The following is a 12,976-nucleotide window of genomic DNA, read 5'->3' as shown; positions in this document are numbered from 1 at the left end:
TCTCCCTGGGAGGGGATGCTTGAAGGAGAGAGAAAAGAACTGACTGTGCGCAGGGAGCCATGTTATGGGAAGGGCTCAATATTTAGTAAGAGAAACACTTGTCTGTGGGGTAGAGCTGTGGTATGATCCAGCTGCCACCTGCTTTTCTAAATAAAGTTCACAGCCAATGGAGCACAGCCATGCTCATGCATTTATTGTCTATCTCTGCTTTCACACTACAAAGAGTTGGGTAGCTGTGACAGGGACTGTATACCCTGCAAGACCTAACACTTTTTCTGTCAAGCCCTTAAAAGAGCAAGTTTGTTCACCCCTGTCGTAGAGGTTCCCTCTAAGCTGCCTGGAGGAGCCAGGATGGAACCAGAGACAGGAAGGTGATGGGAGGAGAGGAGGGTGTAAAATGCCCGGAGTCCCTCTGGAGTCCAGCAGTCAGAAGGGCAGTGGGAGGTGCCACTCCTTACTACCTTTGGTGTTGAGCACTGTGTAGATTTTGAGAAGTGATTCTATTTAAAATATTGTTAAAATTTTTAACTTGGCATCCATTTGTGATTGCCTGATATTTATTTTCTTCCTGGTGTTGAGCATTACAGACAAAACTACAGAGTTTTATGTTCAGTGTCGGTAGCTCACATTTCCTGGACGCATACCATGTGCACTGATAGCTGCATTATCACACTATGTAATGTTCACCATGATTCAATGAGACGAGTGCTATCTTCCCCACTCTATAGATGAGAAAACTGAAGGGCAGAAAGTTTACATAACACCCAGCATCAAGAGCCTCAGTTTAAATGTGGGTCTTTTTGATGCCGAAGTCAGCATTCTAAACCAGTGTTTTTCAAATTCTGGGTTGAGAAATCAATTTAGCAAGTTGCAACTAGCATTAAAAAAGAGAGAGAGAGAGAAATCATTTAATAGTATGCAAAATGCCAGAGTGTGTCATTTGTAGTATGGGTAAATCTTGATGCATGAAGCTTTTGTTTCAATTGTAAAGATGTTTTTTTATAAACACAAATCCAAGCACATTTCTGTACCCTGGGCAGCAATGTAAATGACATGTCTTACTGTCTCAGAGTCAATCTTGAAAGCGAATATTCTTTCCTGAAAGTGGGGCGTGGGGGACAGAGAAACAGAGGGAGAAAATATGAGTGAGTCAGTGAATGAATAACTGTCAAAGAGAGACAGACTCATGGAGAGGACATGGGAGGAAGTGGGATGACAGAGAATGGACATCTCTGTGGATGAGACACAGAGACCTAGGCAGAGGCCGAGGATGGCGGGGAAGAGAGGCAGGACGTCCACTCAGCGAGTGCATGCCCCTGCATGAAGGCAAAACTGGAGACCTGAATTGTCCTCCTGGTAGATATTGGTTTTCATATACTTCTCTTGCTGTGATCCTTTGGTCATTTTGAGTGTGAGTAAAATAAAGATTTTTATAAAAAATGGCCCCTACGCACAAATACTCTGTTTCATATGCTGCTCAACTGATAATAGGTGATCGGAGGGGAAAACAGACTGTGTTGGAGTTACTGAGAGAAACTGAGTTTCCTAAATAATTGGCAAAGGTGTTTTTGAATATGTGTATTAATAATTCTTTGGCAATGCCAAAGAATGCTCAAACTACCGCACAACTGCACTCATCTCACATGCTAGTAAAGTAATGCTCAAAATTCTCCAAGCCAGGCTTCAGCAATACATGAATTGTGAACTTCCAGATGTTCCAGCTGGCTTTAGAAAAGGCAGAGGAACCAGAGATCAAATTGCCAACATCCGCTGGATCATGGAAAAAGCAAGAGAGTTCCAGAAAAACATCTATTTCTGCTTTATTGACTATGCCAAAGCCTTTGACTGTGTGGATCACAATGAACTGTGGAAAATTCTGAAAGAGATGGGAATACCAGACCACCTGACCTGCCTCTTGAGAAATCTGTATGCAGGTCAGGAAGCAACAGTTGGAATTGGACATGGAACAACAGACTGGTTCCAAATAGGAAAAGGAGTGTGTCAAGGCTGTATATTGTCACCCTGCTTATTTAACTTATATGCAGAGTACATCATGAGAAATGCTGGACTGGAAGAAGCACAAGCAGGAATCAAGATTGCCGGGAGAAATATCAATAACCTCAGATATGCAGATGACACCACCCTTATGGCAGAAAGTGAAGAGGAACTAAAAGGCCTCTTGATGAAAGTGAAAGTGGAGAGTGAAAAAGTTGGCTTAAAGCTCAACATTCAGAAAATGAAGATCATGGCATCTGGTCCCATCACTTCATGGGAAATAGATGGGGAAACAGTGGAAACAGTGTCAGACTTTGTTTTTCTGGGCTCCAAAATCACTACAGATGGTGACTGCAGCCATGAAATTAAAAGATGCTTACTCCTTGGAAGGAAAGTTATGACCAACCTAGATAGCATATTCAAAAGCAGAGACGTTACTTTGCCAACAAAGGTCCGGCTAGTCAAGGCTATGGTTTTTCCTGTGGTCATGTATGGATGTGAGAGTTGGACTGTGAAGAAGGCTGAGTGCTGAAGAATTGATGCTTTCGAACTATGGTGTTGGAGAAGACTCTTGAGAGTCCCTTGGACTGCAAGGAGATCCAACCAGTCCATTCTGAAGGAGATCAGCCCTGGGATTTCTTTGGAAGGAACGATGCTAAAGCTGAAACTCCAGTACTTTGGCCACCTCATGTGAAGAGTTGACTCATTGGAAAAGACTCTGATGCTGTGAGGGATTGGGGGCAGGAGGAGAAGGGGATGATGGAGGATGAGATGGCTGGATGGCATCACTGACTCGATGGACGTGAGTCTGTGTGAACTCTGGGAGTTGGTGATGGACAGGGAGGCCTGGAATGCTGCGATTCATGGGGTTGCAAAGAGTCAGACAGGACTGAGTGACTGAACTGAACTGAATTCTTGTTTTTGAGCTGGCCAGTTTTAATTCCATGGTACTGCCTCTTGTGTTCTATGCAAAATCATAGATAGCAAAGATTTTAAAACATTCAATTGTCAGGGCTTTCTACATCCACTAAGTATTTTACTTTCAAGGGATTCTGGAATCAGTTAATGAAAAGTTCATTTTTATAGATGTGGAAATTGATGGAACATTTGATAAAGTTTCCCTATACACAGATGCTTTCATATGAATCATATTATTGAATCTTCATAGCTACCCTGTTAGATTACCTTTTGTCCGCTTCACTAGAAAAAAAAAAAAAAAAAAGAGCTCAGCAAATTCAAATCCCTCACTCAAGTTTCTTATTTAAGAGGTGGCAGAGCTAGATTCTAACCTTGATTCTCTAACACCAAATTCCATATTTTCCGCAATAGACATAAAATAATAGGCTTAGGTGGCACCAGTGGTAAAGAATTCATCTGCCAATGCAGGAGATACAAGAGATGCTGGTTTGATCACTGGGCCAAGAAGATCCCCTGGAGTAGGAAACAGCAGTGCACTCCAGTATTCTTACCAGGAAAATTCCATGGACAGAGGAGACTGGCACGCTGCAGTCCATGGGGTCCAACTCTTTGTTGGACATGACTGAGCACACATGCACTAGGCATAAAATATCAACAATGGGATGAAAACCAGTGCTCTGTGTTACAGTTTAGAAGGATAATTTTGTTTTTAAGTCAGTCAGTTCAGTCACACAGTCATGTCCGACTCTGCAACCCCATGGACTGCAGCATGACAGGCTTCTCTGTCCATCACCAAATTCTGGACCTTGCTAAAACTCATGTCCATCGAGTCGGTGATGCCATCTAACCATCTCGTCCTCTGTCATCCCCTTCTCCTCCTGCCTTCAATCTTTCCCAACATCAGGGTCTTTCCCAATGGGTCAGTTCTTCGCATCAGGTGGCCAAAATATTGGAGTTTCAGCTTCAGCATCAGTCCTTCCAATGAATATTCAGGACTGATTTCCCTTAGGATGGACTGGTTGGATCTCCTTGCAGTCCAAGGGACTCTCAAGAGTCTTCTCCAACACCACAGTTCAAAAGCATCAGTTCTCTGGCACTCAGCTTTCCTGATAGTCCAACTCTCATATCCATACTTGACTACTGGAAAAACCATAGCTTTGACTAAGTGGACATTTGTCACCAAAGTAATGTCTCTGCTTTTTAATGTGCTATCTAGGTTGGTCATAACCTTTCTTCCAAGGAGTAAGCGTCTTTTAATTTCATGGCTGTAGTCACCACCTACAGTGATTTTGGAGCCCCCCAAAATAAAGTATTTGTTTCCATTGTTTCCCCATCTATTTGCCATGAAGTGCTGGGACCGTATTTCATGATCTTCGTCTTTTGAATGTTGAGTTTTAAGCCAACTTTTTCACTCTCCTCCTTATGGTAGAAAGTGAAGAGGAACTAAAGAACCTCTTGATGAAGGTGAAAGAGGAGAGTGAAAAGCTGGCCTAAAACTCAACATTCTAAAACCTAAGATCATGGCATCTGGTCCCATCACTTCATGGCAAATAGATGGGGAAGCAATGGAAATAGCGACAGACTTTATTTTCCTGGGCTCCAGAATCACTGAAGATGGTGACTGCAGTCATGGAATTCAAAGATGCTTGTTCCTTGGAAGAAAAGTTATGACCAACCTAGACAGCATATTAAATAGCAGAGACATTACATTACCAACAAACATCTGTCTAGTCAAAGCTATGGTTTTTCCAGTAGTCATGTATCGATGTGAGAGTTGGACCATAAACAAGGCTGAGCATCAAAGAATTGATGCTTTTGAACGGTGGAGAAGACTCTTGAGAGTCCCTTGGACTGCAAGGAGATCCAACCAGTCCATCCTAAAGGAAATCAGTCCTGAATATTCATTGGAAGGACTGATGCTGAAGCTTAAACTCCAATATTTTGGCCACCTGATGCAAAGAACTGACCCATTGGAAAAGATCCTGATGCTGGGAAAGATTGAAGGCAGGTGGAGAAGAGGATGAGAGAGGTTGAGATGATTGGATGGCATCACCGACTCGATGGACATGAGTTTTAGCAAGGTCCGGAGTTGGTGATGGACAGAGAAGCCTGGTGTGCTGCAGTCCAAGGGGTCACAAAGAGGCAGACACAGCTGAGCGACCAAACAACAACAAGAACAACTAATGTGTACAAAGCCTAAATGCCCATGGTTTTAATAAGGTAGAGAGAGTACCATTATTTAACTTTCTCCCTTCCCCAAGGATATTTCTTATTTCTAGACTCCCATTAGCAAATTGGAATTGATATCACTGTACTTTTTTAGGGTCTTGGATTTTGAATGGACTGACAGATCCATTCTTAGCCTTTCTTGGTTGAAGACCATTATAAGCACCAACCAGACTTTCCTAGTGGCTCAGTGGTAAAGAATCCACCTGCCAATGCAGGAGACACAGGTTCGATCCTTGGATCAGGAAGATCCCCTGGAGAAGGAAATGGCAACCCACTACAGTTTTCTTGCCTGGGAAATCCCATGGGCAGAGGCACCAGGCGGGCTGCAGTCCATGGGGTTACAAAAAGTCAAGCATGACTTAGCAACTGAACAGTAACAACAATATTTCTAGTTGGTAATAATGCATTGAGTAACATAGGTAGCACTTCCTGGCAGCAGCTTGACTGGGTGGCCTTTCCTTGTGTTTTTGTTGTTGTTGTTTTTAATTAAGAATGAATGGATAAGAAAGCTGTGGTACATATACACAATGGAGTATTACTCAGCCATTAAAAAGAATACATTTGAATCAGTTCTAATGAGGTGGATGAAACTGGAGCCTGTTATACAGAGTGAAGTAAGCCAGAAGGAAAAACACCAATACAGTATACTAACGCATATATATGGAATTTAGAAAGATGATAACAATAACCCTGTGTACGAGACAGCAAAAGAGACACTGATATATGGAACAGTCTTATGGACTCTGTGGAAGAGGGAGAGGGTGGGAAGATTTGGGAGAATGGCATTGAAACACATAAAATATCATGTATGAAACGAGATGCCAGTCCAGGTTCAATGCACAATACTGGATGCTTGGGGCTAGTGCACTGGGACGACCCAGAGGGATGGTATGGGGAGGGAGGAGGGTTCAGGATGGGGAGCACATGTATACCTGTGATGGATTCATTTTGATATTTGGCAAAACAAATACAATTATGTAAAGTTTAAAAATAAAATAAAATTAAAAAAATAAAATAAAATATCCATTATAATAAAAGGCAAAAAAAAAAATGCTTCATATTCATGTGAGTAAGTAGAACCTTAGTGTGATCTACATCTCAAAAACCTTCATAGCCTTAGAATTTTAACATTTCCCTCAGCTCACCAATAATGCCATTTCTATATATTCTATCCCTCTTGCCTGACCTCCCTACTAGTATTTTCTTTAAAAGAAGAAATTCCCAGCAAGAATGCTTATATTTGTCCCCCCCACTGTGTCCACAAAAACTTTATGTGGATAGTAGAGTCTGGTGGCCAAGGCATCTTACTTTGCTTTTGGTCCTAAATCCCCTTATTTGTAATAATGATTCATGCCTCTGAATGTAAAGACTTTAGAAGAGGTCATTTCTTCTTGTTTCATGGTTTTATTCTTACAGTTTCAAAAAGTGGTTGCAAATAGAACCATCCCTCCTTTCCTCCACTGGTTTAACTGCTGAGTATTTATTACATTCTACTAGGTGCATTCAGGAAGCTAAGATTCCACTCTGCACTCCATGAAAACTTTGTTAGTGTTAACAGAATACATATCTCTGGGCTATGGGGGTCCTAGACTCATTATCATTTTAATGACCAACAGGACCTGATTTTTGCTTATTCTTTATTTCAGAGATCCCAGAAGACCCACTTGTGGCTGAAGAGTATTATGCTGATGTATTTGATTCCTGTTCTGAAGAAAGTGAGGAGAGTGAAGAAGGAAAAACAGTATTCTCAGTCAAGGATGAAGAGGTTGAGGATGAAGGACCCCAGCCTGTTTACAGGACAAACCAACAGGTAAACGTAGCTTCCAGCAGAAGCAGTGGAGCTGTCCAAGATGCTGACCAGGCTGTGCCTTCCTAGGAAGAGTCAAGGGAGTCTTAGAAACCAAGTAGGAGAACTAAGATTTGTTATACGGGCTCTATATGATCTGTCTTGATTTCCAAGGCCCAGGGGCAGACAGGGCCCCATGGGACTGTGTGAATCTGGGTGTGTTGATGAGGACAGGGTTGGAGCACTCAGTACTGATTCAGGTGAGAGGATGAAACACACTACACTGCTTATACACTGAGGAGCAGCCCACATATAGCTGCTGAATAAACATTTCATGTGTCTCTTTAGAAGAGAGAAGAGGATATTTAAAATTATACTGCTCTGCCTGGTAATCAGATTTGTGAGTCATGTCCCAGTGCATTAATTAGTTCTGGGGTTGAAGTCCAGAGATCTTGGGCTTAGGAGATGGTCTTCCTGGCCACTCCAGCCCTTGAAGTTCCCCCCTTACATACAGTAATGGAATCTCTGAGTTCACGACCTTGCCATAGATTCCGTAACAATAACAATAATAGCTTCATCTGGGTCATACACCAAGAAACAGCCATGCATGTGATTTCACTGTTGGTTGTCTGCAAGAGAGAGGAAGAGCAAGAGTTGTGTGAAGAAAAAGCAGATAACTCTGGTCAATTTATTCAGTTTATACTTGATTTACTTCTTAGGCCATAATCTGATAATCTTCCTAGTCCTAAGCTTTCATAAGGTACAGAAGCTTTTTACTAACTGGAAACATTAAGCTAGTAACATAACAGTCAATCAAAGGGCATCTGTGTTAATGGAGACTTAATTTAGGAGGATTTACTGAAGGTTGTCCACAATCCATTCAATCCTTTTTAATGAAGACTAGGCAATTCATCATTATACTCAATGAATAAATCCAGTAAGAAATGTTCTCAAGTTCTCCATCAGAAAAAGAAAGAGGCAGGGAGAAGGGGATAGAGGGAGTGATATAGAGCTGAGCAGAGAAAGGGACGAGAAAGAGAGAAAGGATGAGAGAGAGAAATTGAGAGATAAATACATGAAGAGAGAAACAAATAAATATTGAGAAAAAACAGAGTACAGTGAGGATTCAGCATACCAAAATAAAAACACTTCCCTTACACTGTTTCCCTATTTTCTCCAGTGGACTTGTAAACAGAAGCACCTCCTACCACAAATTGACAATATAATCTCTACTTGTACTTCTGTCCTAAACAGCAGAGACTAATATTGTTACATTATCACAGAAACTTTATTCTGTGACTGTGGTTGCAAAGCACATAATATGCAAAACACATCTGTTTCTGTCCAAAGCATCAAGTGGTAAAATTTTAGCTACTAACATTATTACCTTAAAATATTTTCAATTAAATAAAACCAACTTCAGAAAACCAGAGGGATCACTTGCAGATCATGTGACCTTGTGTGAGTCACTAAACCCCACTGTGCCTTGGTTTCCCAATCTAATGAAGTACTTAATAATGAGATATTAGCTGTTATTAAGATAAAGCTATATAGCCATTTTGTGGCTTTTTAATGGTACTTCCAAAACTCCTTAATTCCAAAGTGAGAGTTTATGGTACTTCCCTCATGGTCCAGTGGTTAAGAATCTGCCTTCCAGAGTCTGGTTAAAGATGGTGGAGTAGAAGGACATGTGTTCATCTCCTCCTGAGAGAGCATCAAGACTGCAACTAGTTTTTGAACAACCATCAACAGGAAGACACTGGAATCCAACAAAAAAAGATACCCATGTCCAAAGACAAAGAAGAAGCTGCAGCGAGAGAGCAAGACAGGAAGGGCTCTATCACAATAAAATCAAATCCCATATGCATTTGTTGGGTGACCCACAAACTGGAGAACAATAATACCAAAGAAGTTTTCCCACTATTGTGAAAGTTCTGAATCCCACGTCAGGCTTCCCAGCCTGGGGATAATACAAAGGGACTGGGAATCCCTAGGGACTCTGGCCTTGAGGGCCAGTGGGATTTGATTATAGGCCTTCCAGAGGACTGAGGGAAACAGAGACTCCAGTCTTGGAGGCACAAACAAAATTTTGCATGCACCGAGACCCAGAGGAGAGGAGCAGTGACCCCACAGGGGACTGAGCCAAAACTACCTGCTAGTGTTGGCAGGCTTCCTGTGGAGACACAAGTTGGTATGGGCTCACCACAGGGGTGGAGGCTCTAGGAGGTCCCCTTTGGCATAAACCCTCTTGGAATTCACCATTAATCCTATCATACAGCCTGTAGACCCCAGGGCTGGGTCACCTCAGGCCAAACAACTACTAAGGAAGGAGTACAACCCCACCCATCAGCAGATAATTGGATTAAAACTTAACTCAGCAAAGCCCTGCACCCCAGAACAAGACCCAGTTTTCCCATCACCAGTCCCTCCCATCAAGAAAAATACACAAGCCTCTTAGCCTCATACATCAGAGGGCAGGTAGAAGAAGCAAGAAGAAGCACAGTCTCACAGTGGTTAAAACAAAAACCATATCACAGAAAGTTAATCATGATGAAAAAGCAGAAAGTTATGTCCCAGATGAAGGAACAAGATAAAACCCCAGAAAAACAACTAAATGAAGTGGAGATAGGCAACTTTTCAGAAAAAGAATTCAGATAATGATAGTGAAGATGATCCAGGATCTCAGGAAAAGAATGGAAGCAAAGATTGAGAATATGCAAGAAATGTTTACCAAAGACCTAGAAGAACTAAAGAACAAACAGAGATGAATAATACACTAGAAGGAATCCATAGCAGAATAACTGAGGCAGAAGAAAGGATAAATGACCTGGAGGACAGAATGATGGAAATCATTGCCACAGAACAGAGTGTAGAAAAAAGAATGAAAAAAAAAAAATGAAGACAGCCTAAGAGACATCTGGGACAACATTAAACACACCAACATTCGCATTATAGGGGTCCCAGAAGGGGAAGGAAGAGAGCAAGGACCTGAGAAAATATTTGAAGAGATAATAGCTGAAACATTCCTGAATATGGGAAAGGAAATAGTCAACCAAGTCCAGGAAGCTCAAAGAATCTCAGGCAGGATAAACCCAAGGAGGAACACACCAAGACATAGTAATAAAACTGACAAAAAGACAGAGATAAAATATTAAAAGTATACCATCCTAGAATGGACTTGAAATAATAGAATAGAATGGACTTGTTAACAGGAGGAGACATGTTAACTGAGTAGTTTGTATTAGAGACAGGTAATTACAGCCCCATTTGTTCTTCAATATAGTTTCCCCTTCCCCAAAGGTTGTGAGCGTGGGGTTGTGGTGACTACTTACCCTTCTCGTTTTAGGTTATTTTATTAGCAGCATACAACTTGAAGTTTTAGAACCCTGGGCTGAGACCCAGTCACTGTTGGCTTTGTGAATTGGATAATGCCTCCAGCCACCTCTTCCCCTGCTCCCTAGTCTTGCCATTGGCCTGAGCACCCAGGGTCTGCTTAGGTGATCATCTTACCTGTGTCTTTTACTTGAGTCATCAGGTCAGAGTTGATATTGTCTTCCTTCAGATGGAACAGAAGTCCCATGGTTTCTATTTTGATGGAAGAAGTGCTTTAAAAAAGAAAGACAGCCACAGGCTTCACTGGGATTGATTGCAGGGTCCCTTGTGCCACCCATGACAATCTTTTCAGCAGCAGTTTCTCCAGAGCAATTTTGTGAAGCACCTATTTGTCAGTTGTTTCTCTGCATCAATAAGCAGATCATCAGTAACCCCTTTATCACAAGCCCTTATCATGCCGTTGATGGCTCCTCTGTGAAGTCTGTGGTCACTGAATTGGAACCAGCCTCTCAGATCTCAAGAGAATGGAGTTTATAGCTGTCATCATAACAAGGTTCTCAACAGTATTTGTGGGACCTGTCACTGAAAAGTGTTTCATGTGCCCTGATGGACATGTTTTAGGGCAGCAGACTGATGGTGTTTCTGTAGACTCTTGTCTTCCCCTTATTGCCATGACCAGTGCTTCCCTCTCCACCACTAATCAGTATCCTGAATCCCCCTGTAATGCAGACACGAGGTGGACCATGGTGACGTGACACAGAGCTCCCTCAGGAAAGACCCTGCTGTTTAGTGGCTGGCTTTCATTGACACTTGTTTAAGGAAAGCTCTTGGGACCATGATGTTTGTTCTTGCTAAGATGGAAAGCTGTAGAGGCCCATTTCCCAGTTTTTCACCAAATCCTCCACTGATTTTGAAATGCTCTGCACAGTGAAACATTAGGAAAATCAAGAATGACCTTGGAATGGTCCACTGAGGACTTCTGGAGCAGATTGTTATGGGATAAACCCAAGGAGGAACACCTGAGTGTTCCTCAAAGAGTGTCTTCTGCTAGTGGAGTCATTTGTTTAATCAAGGCATAATTATTATAATAATAAGAGCTAATGTTCCCAGAACCTTTACTCTGTGTCTAGTACTTGAGATGTGCTGCGTCTGTTTAGGTCCTTTGGGAAGCATTTTGTCTATAATTGATTATTATATGAAGCACTGACTTTAAAACTCAGGTCCCTTGGAAGATGAGACTGTTGGGCTCTCCTCACTTTGCATAAGAGGAAACTGAGGCCTGATGAGGTGAAGGAACTTCTCCAGGGCCACACAGCTAGTTAAGTAGCAGGGGCAGACTCTCTGCCCCTGTCTGTAGCCCTTCCTTAGACGGTCTCCTGCTTGGCGGTTACTGCTCCTCCACCATGAGGAGAGGATAGCCGAGGGGCTGCTGCAGAGGGTCCTCGGCAGAGAGCTGCTTTACTGAAGACAATTACTGATCTGTGTACAAGGCAAAGTTTGTCCCAGTTTCAGGAAAAGTGCTGAGTTATGAAAATTAAACCTAAAATGAACCTGCTTCCCACATCTGTTGTAGGATACAGATTTCTCTCCTCCTACTCTTTTTTAATTTTTTATAGAAGGTGCCAGAACTCTTGAGTCCAAATGGTAAGACTGATTTGCCTCCTGTTTTGCATAGTCAGAGCTCCTTAAACGAGCTGTTTGCATGGGAGCAGTCACTTTTTGTCTTGAATTGCATCAGTTGGAGTCAGTTCTGAGAAGCAGCCAGCACTGCTGCTGAGTCATCTCTCCATTAATATCCCCTGGCCTGTGGCCCAGGTGGTATAGCAGCCGGCCCTGCTGAAGGCTAGAGAAATCACAGTTTAGGTGTCATTCCTTCCAGGTAACAGGCCTCTGTAGACCCAGCTCATGTTGCTGAAAGGAATGACTTTGATGTTACAGTTTCCACCCCAACCCCATTCCAGCCCTCATCGGCATAGTCATTCCACCTTCCCTTTCTGCCATTTCTGGTCCAGGATAAAGCACAGCACATTGCTGGTCAGATGGGGGCCAGCAAAACCTTGCTCTTGTCGGGACACAGCACAGCAGGCTTTGCAGAAGGCTGTAGTCCCTCCATCTTTTTAATTAGATCAACTCTTGTGTTCAAAGTCATGCCTACCCCTCTAGCCCTGACACCAAAGCACAGAGGGCAAAGGGGGGTGATAGGTGGATTACGATGGAGCACACAGGCAGAAGGGCAGATCTGTGTGGTCCTTCTAGGGTGCTGGCAGCCTCTGCCACGTCCTTGTTGATGGTCACCGAGGTGCACAGGTGTGTGGGGGGTGCGGGCACAGTGGCCTGCATGGTGCTTGGCTGCTGCATGTTCCTGAGGCCAGGGTGAGAGTGGTATAGAGGTGTGTGCTGGTTTGCAGAGCTGAAGTGGCACCTTCAGGGCTTTTCTCTCCACCCTCTCCCCGCACCGCTGCATACACACCAGTTCCTGTCCCTCTCTGCCGTCAGAGCTGGGGGGCCCTGACCATAAGAGAATCTGCAAAGAATATGAAAATCCTCCTAAACAGCCCTTGCAAACAAAAGGTCCATCCCACTATTTTGTGATTGGATTACACAGAGAAATGTGATTTTATTTTCTCAATAAGTTTTTACATCTGGAAAGAATCTGTGTGTTCAGTCTGAGAGGAAATGGGTGTGGCACATCTGGGACGTTATTGGAGGTGCTGT

General features: G+C 42.9%; 1 protein-coding gene across 12 annotated transcripts in view; it reads left to right on the top strand.

Moving 5' to 3' along the window:
• The window catches only part of NEK11 (NIMA related kinase 11), a 278,190-nt gene that overhangs the window by 181,570 nt on the left and 83,644 nt on the right, over nucleotides 1-12,976 (top strand). For all 12 annotated transcript variants that reach the window (XM_061421687.1, XM_061421640.1, XM_061421649.1 and 9 more), the window contains one exon: nucleotides 6,789-6,952. In XM_061421687.1, coding sequence (XP_061277671.1) covers nucleotides 6,789-6,952 — 164 coding nt within the window. The remainder of the gene's footprint in view (nucleotides 1-6,788; nucleotides 6,953-12,976) is intronic.

The sequence above is a fragment of the Bos javanicus genome, chromosome 1 (genome assembly GCF_032452875.1).
Source record: "Bos javanicus breed banteng chromosome 1, ARS-OSU_banteng_1.0, whole genome shotgun sequence".
Lineage (NCBI taxonomy): Eukaryota > Metazoa > Chordata > Mammalia > Artiodactyla > Bovidae > Bos > Bos javanicus.
Note: the sequence above shows the minus strand (reverse complement) of the source record. Positions and strands in the feature narration are given on the sequence as shown.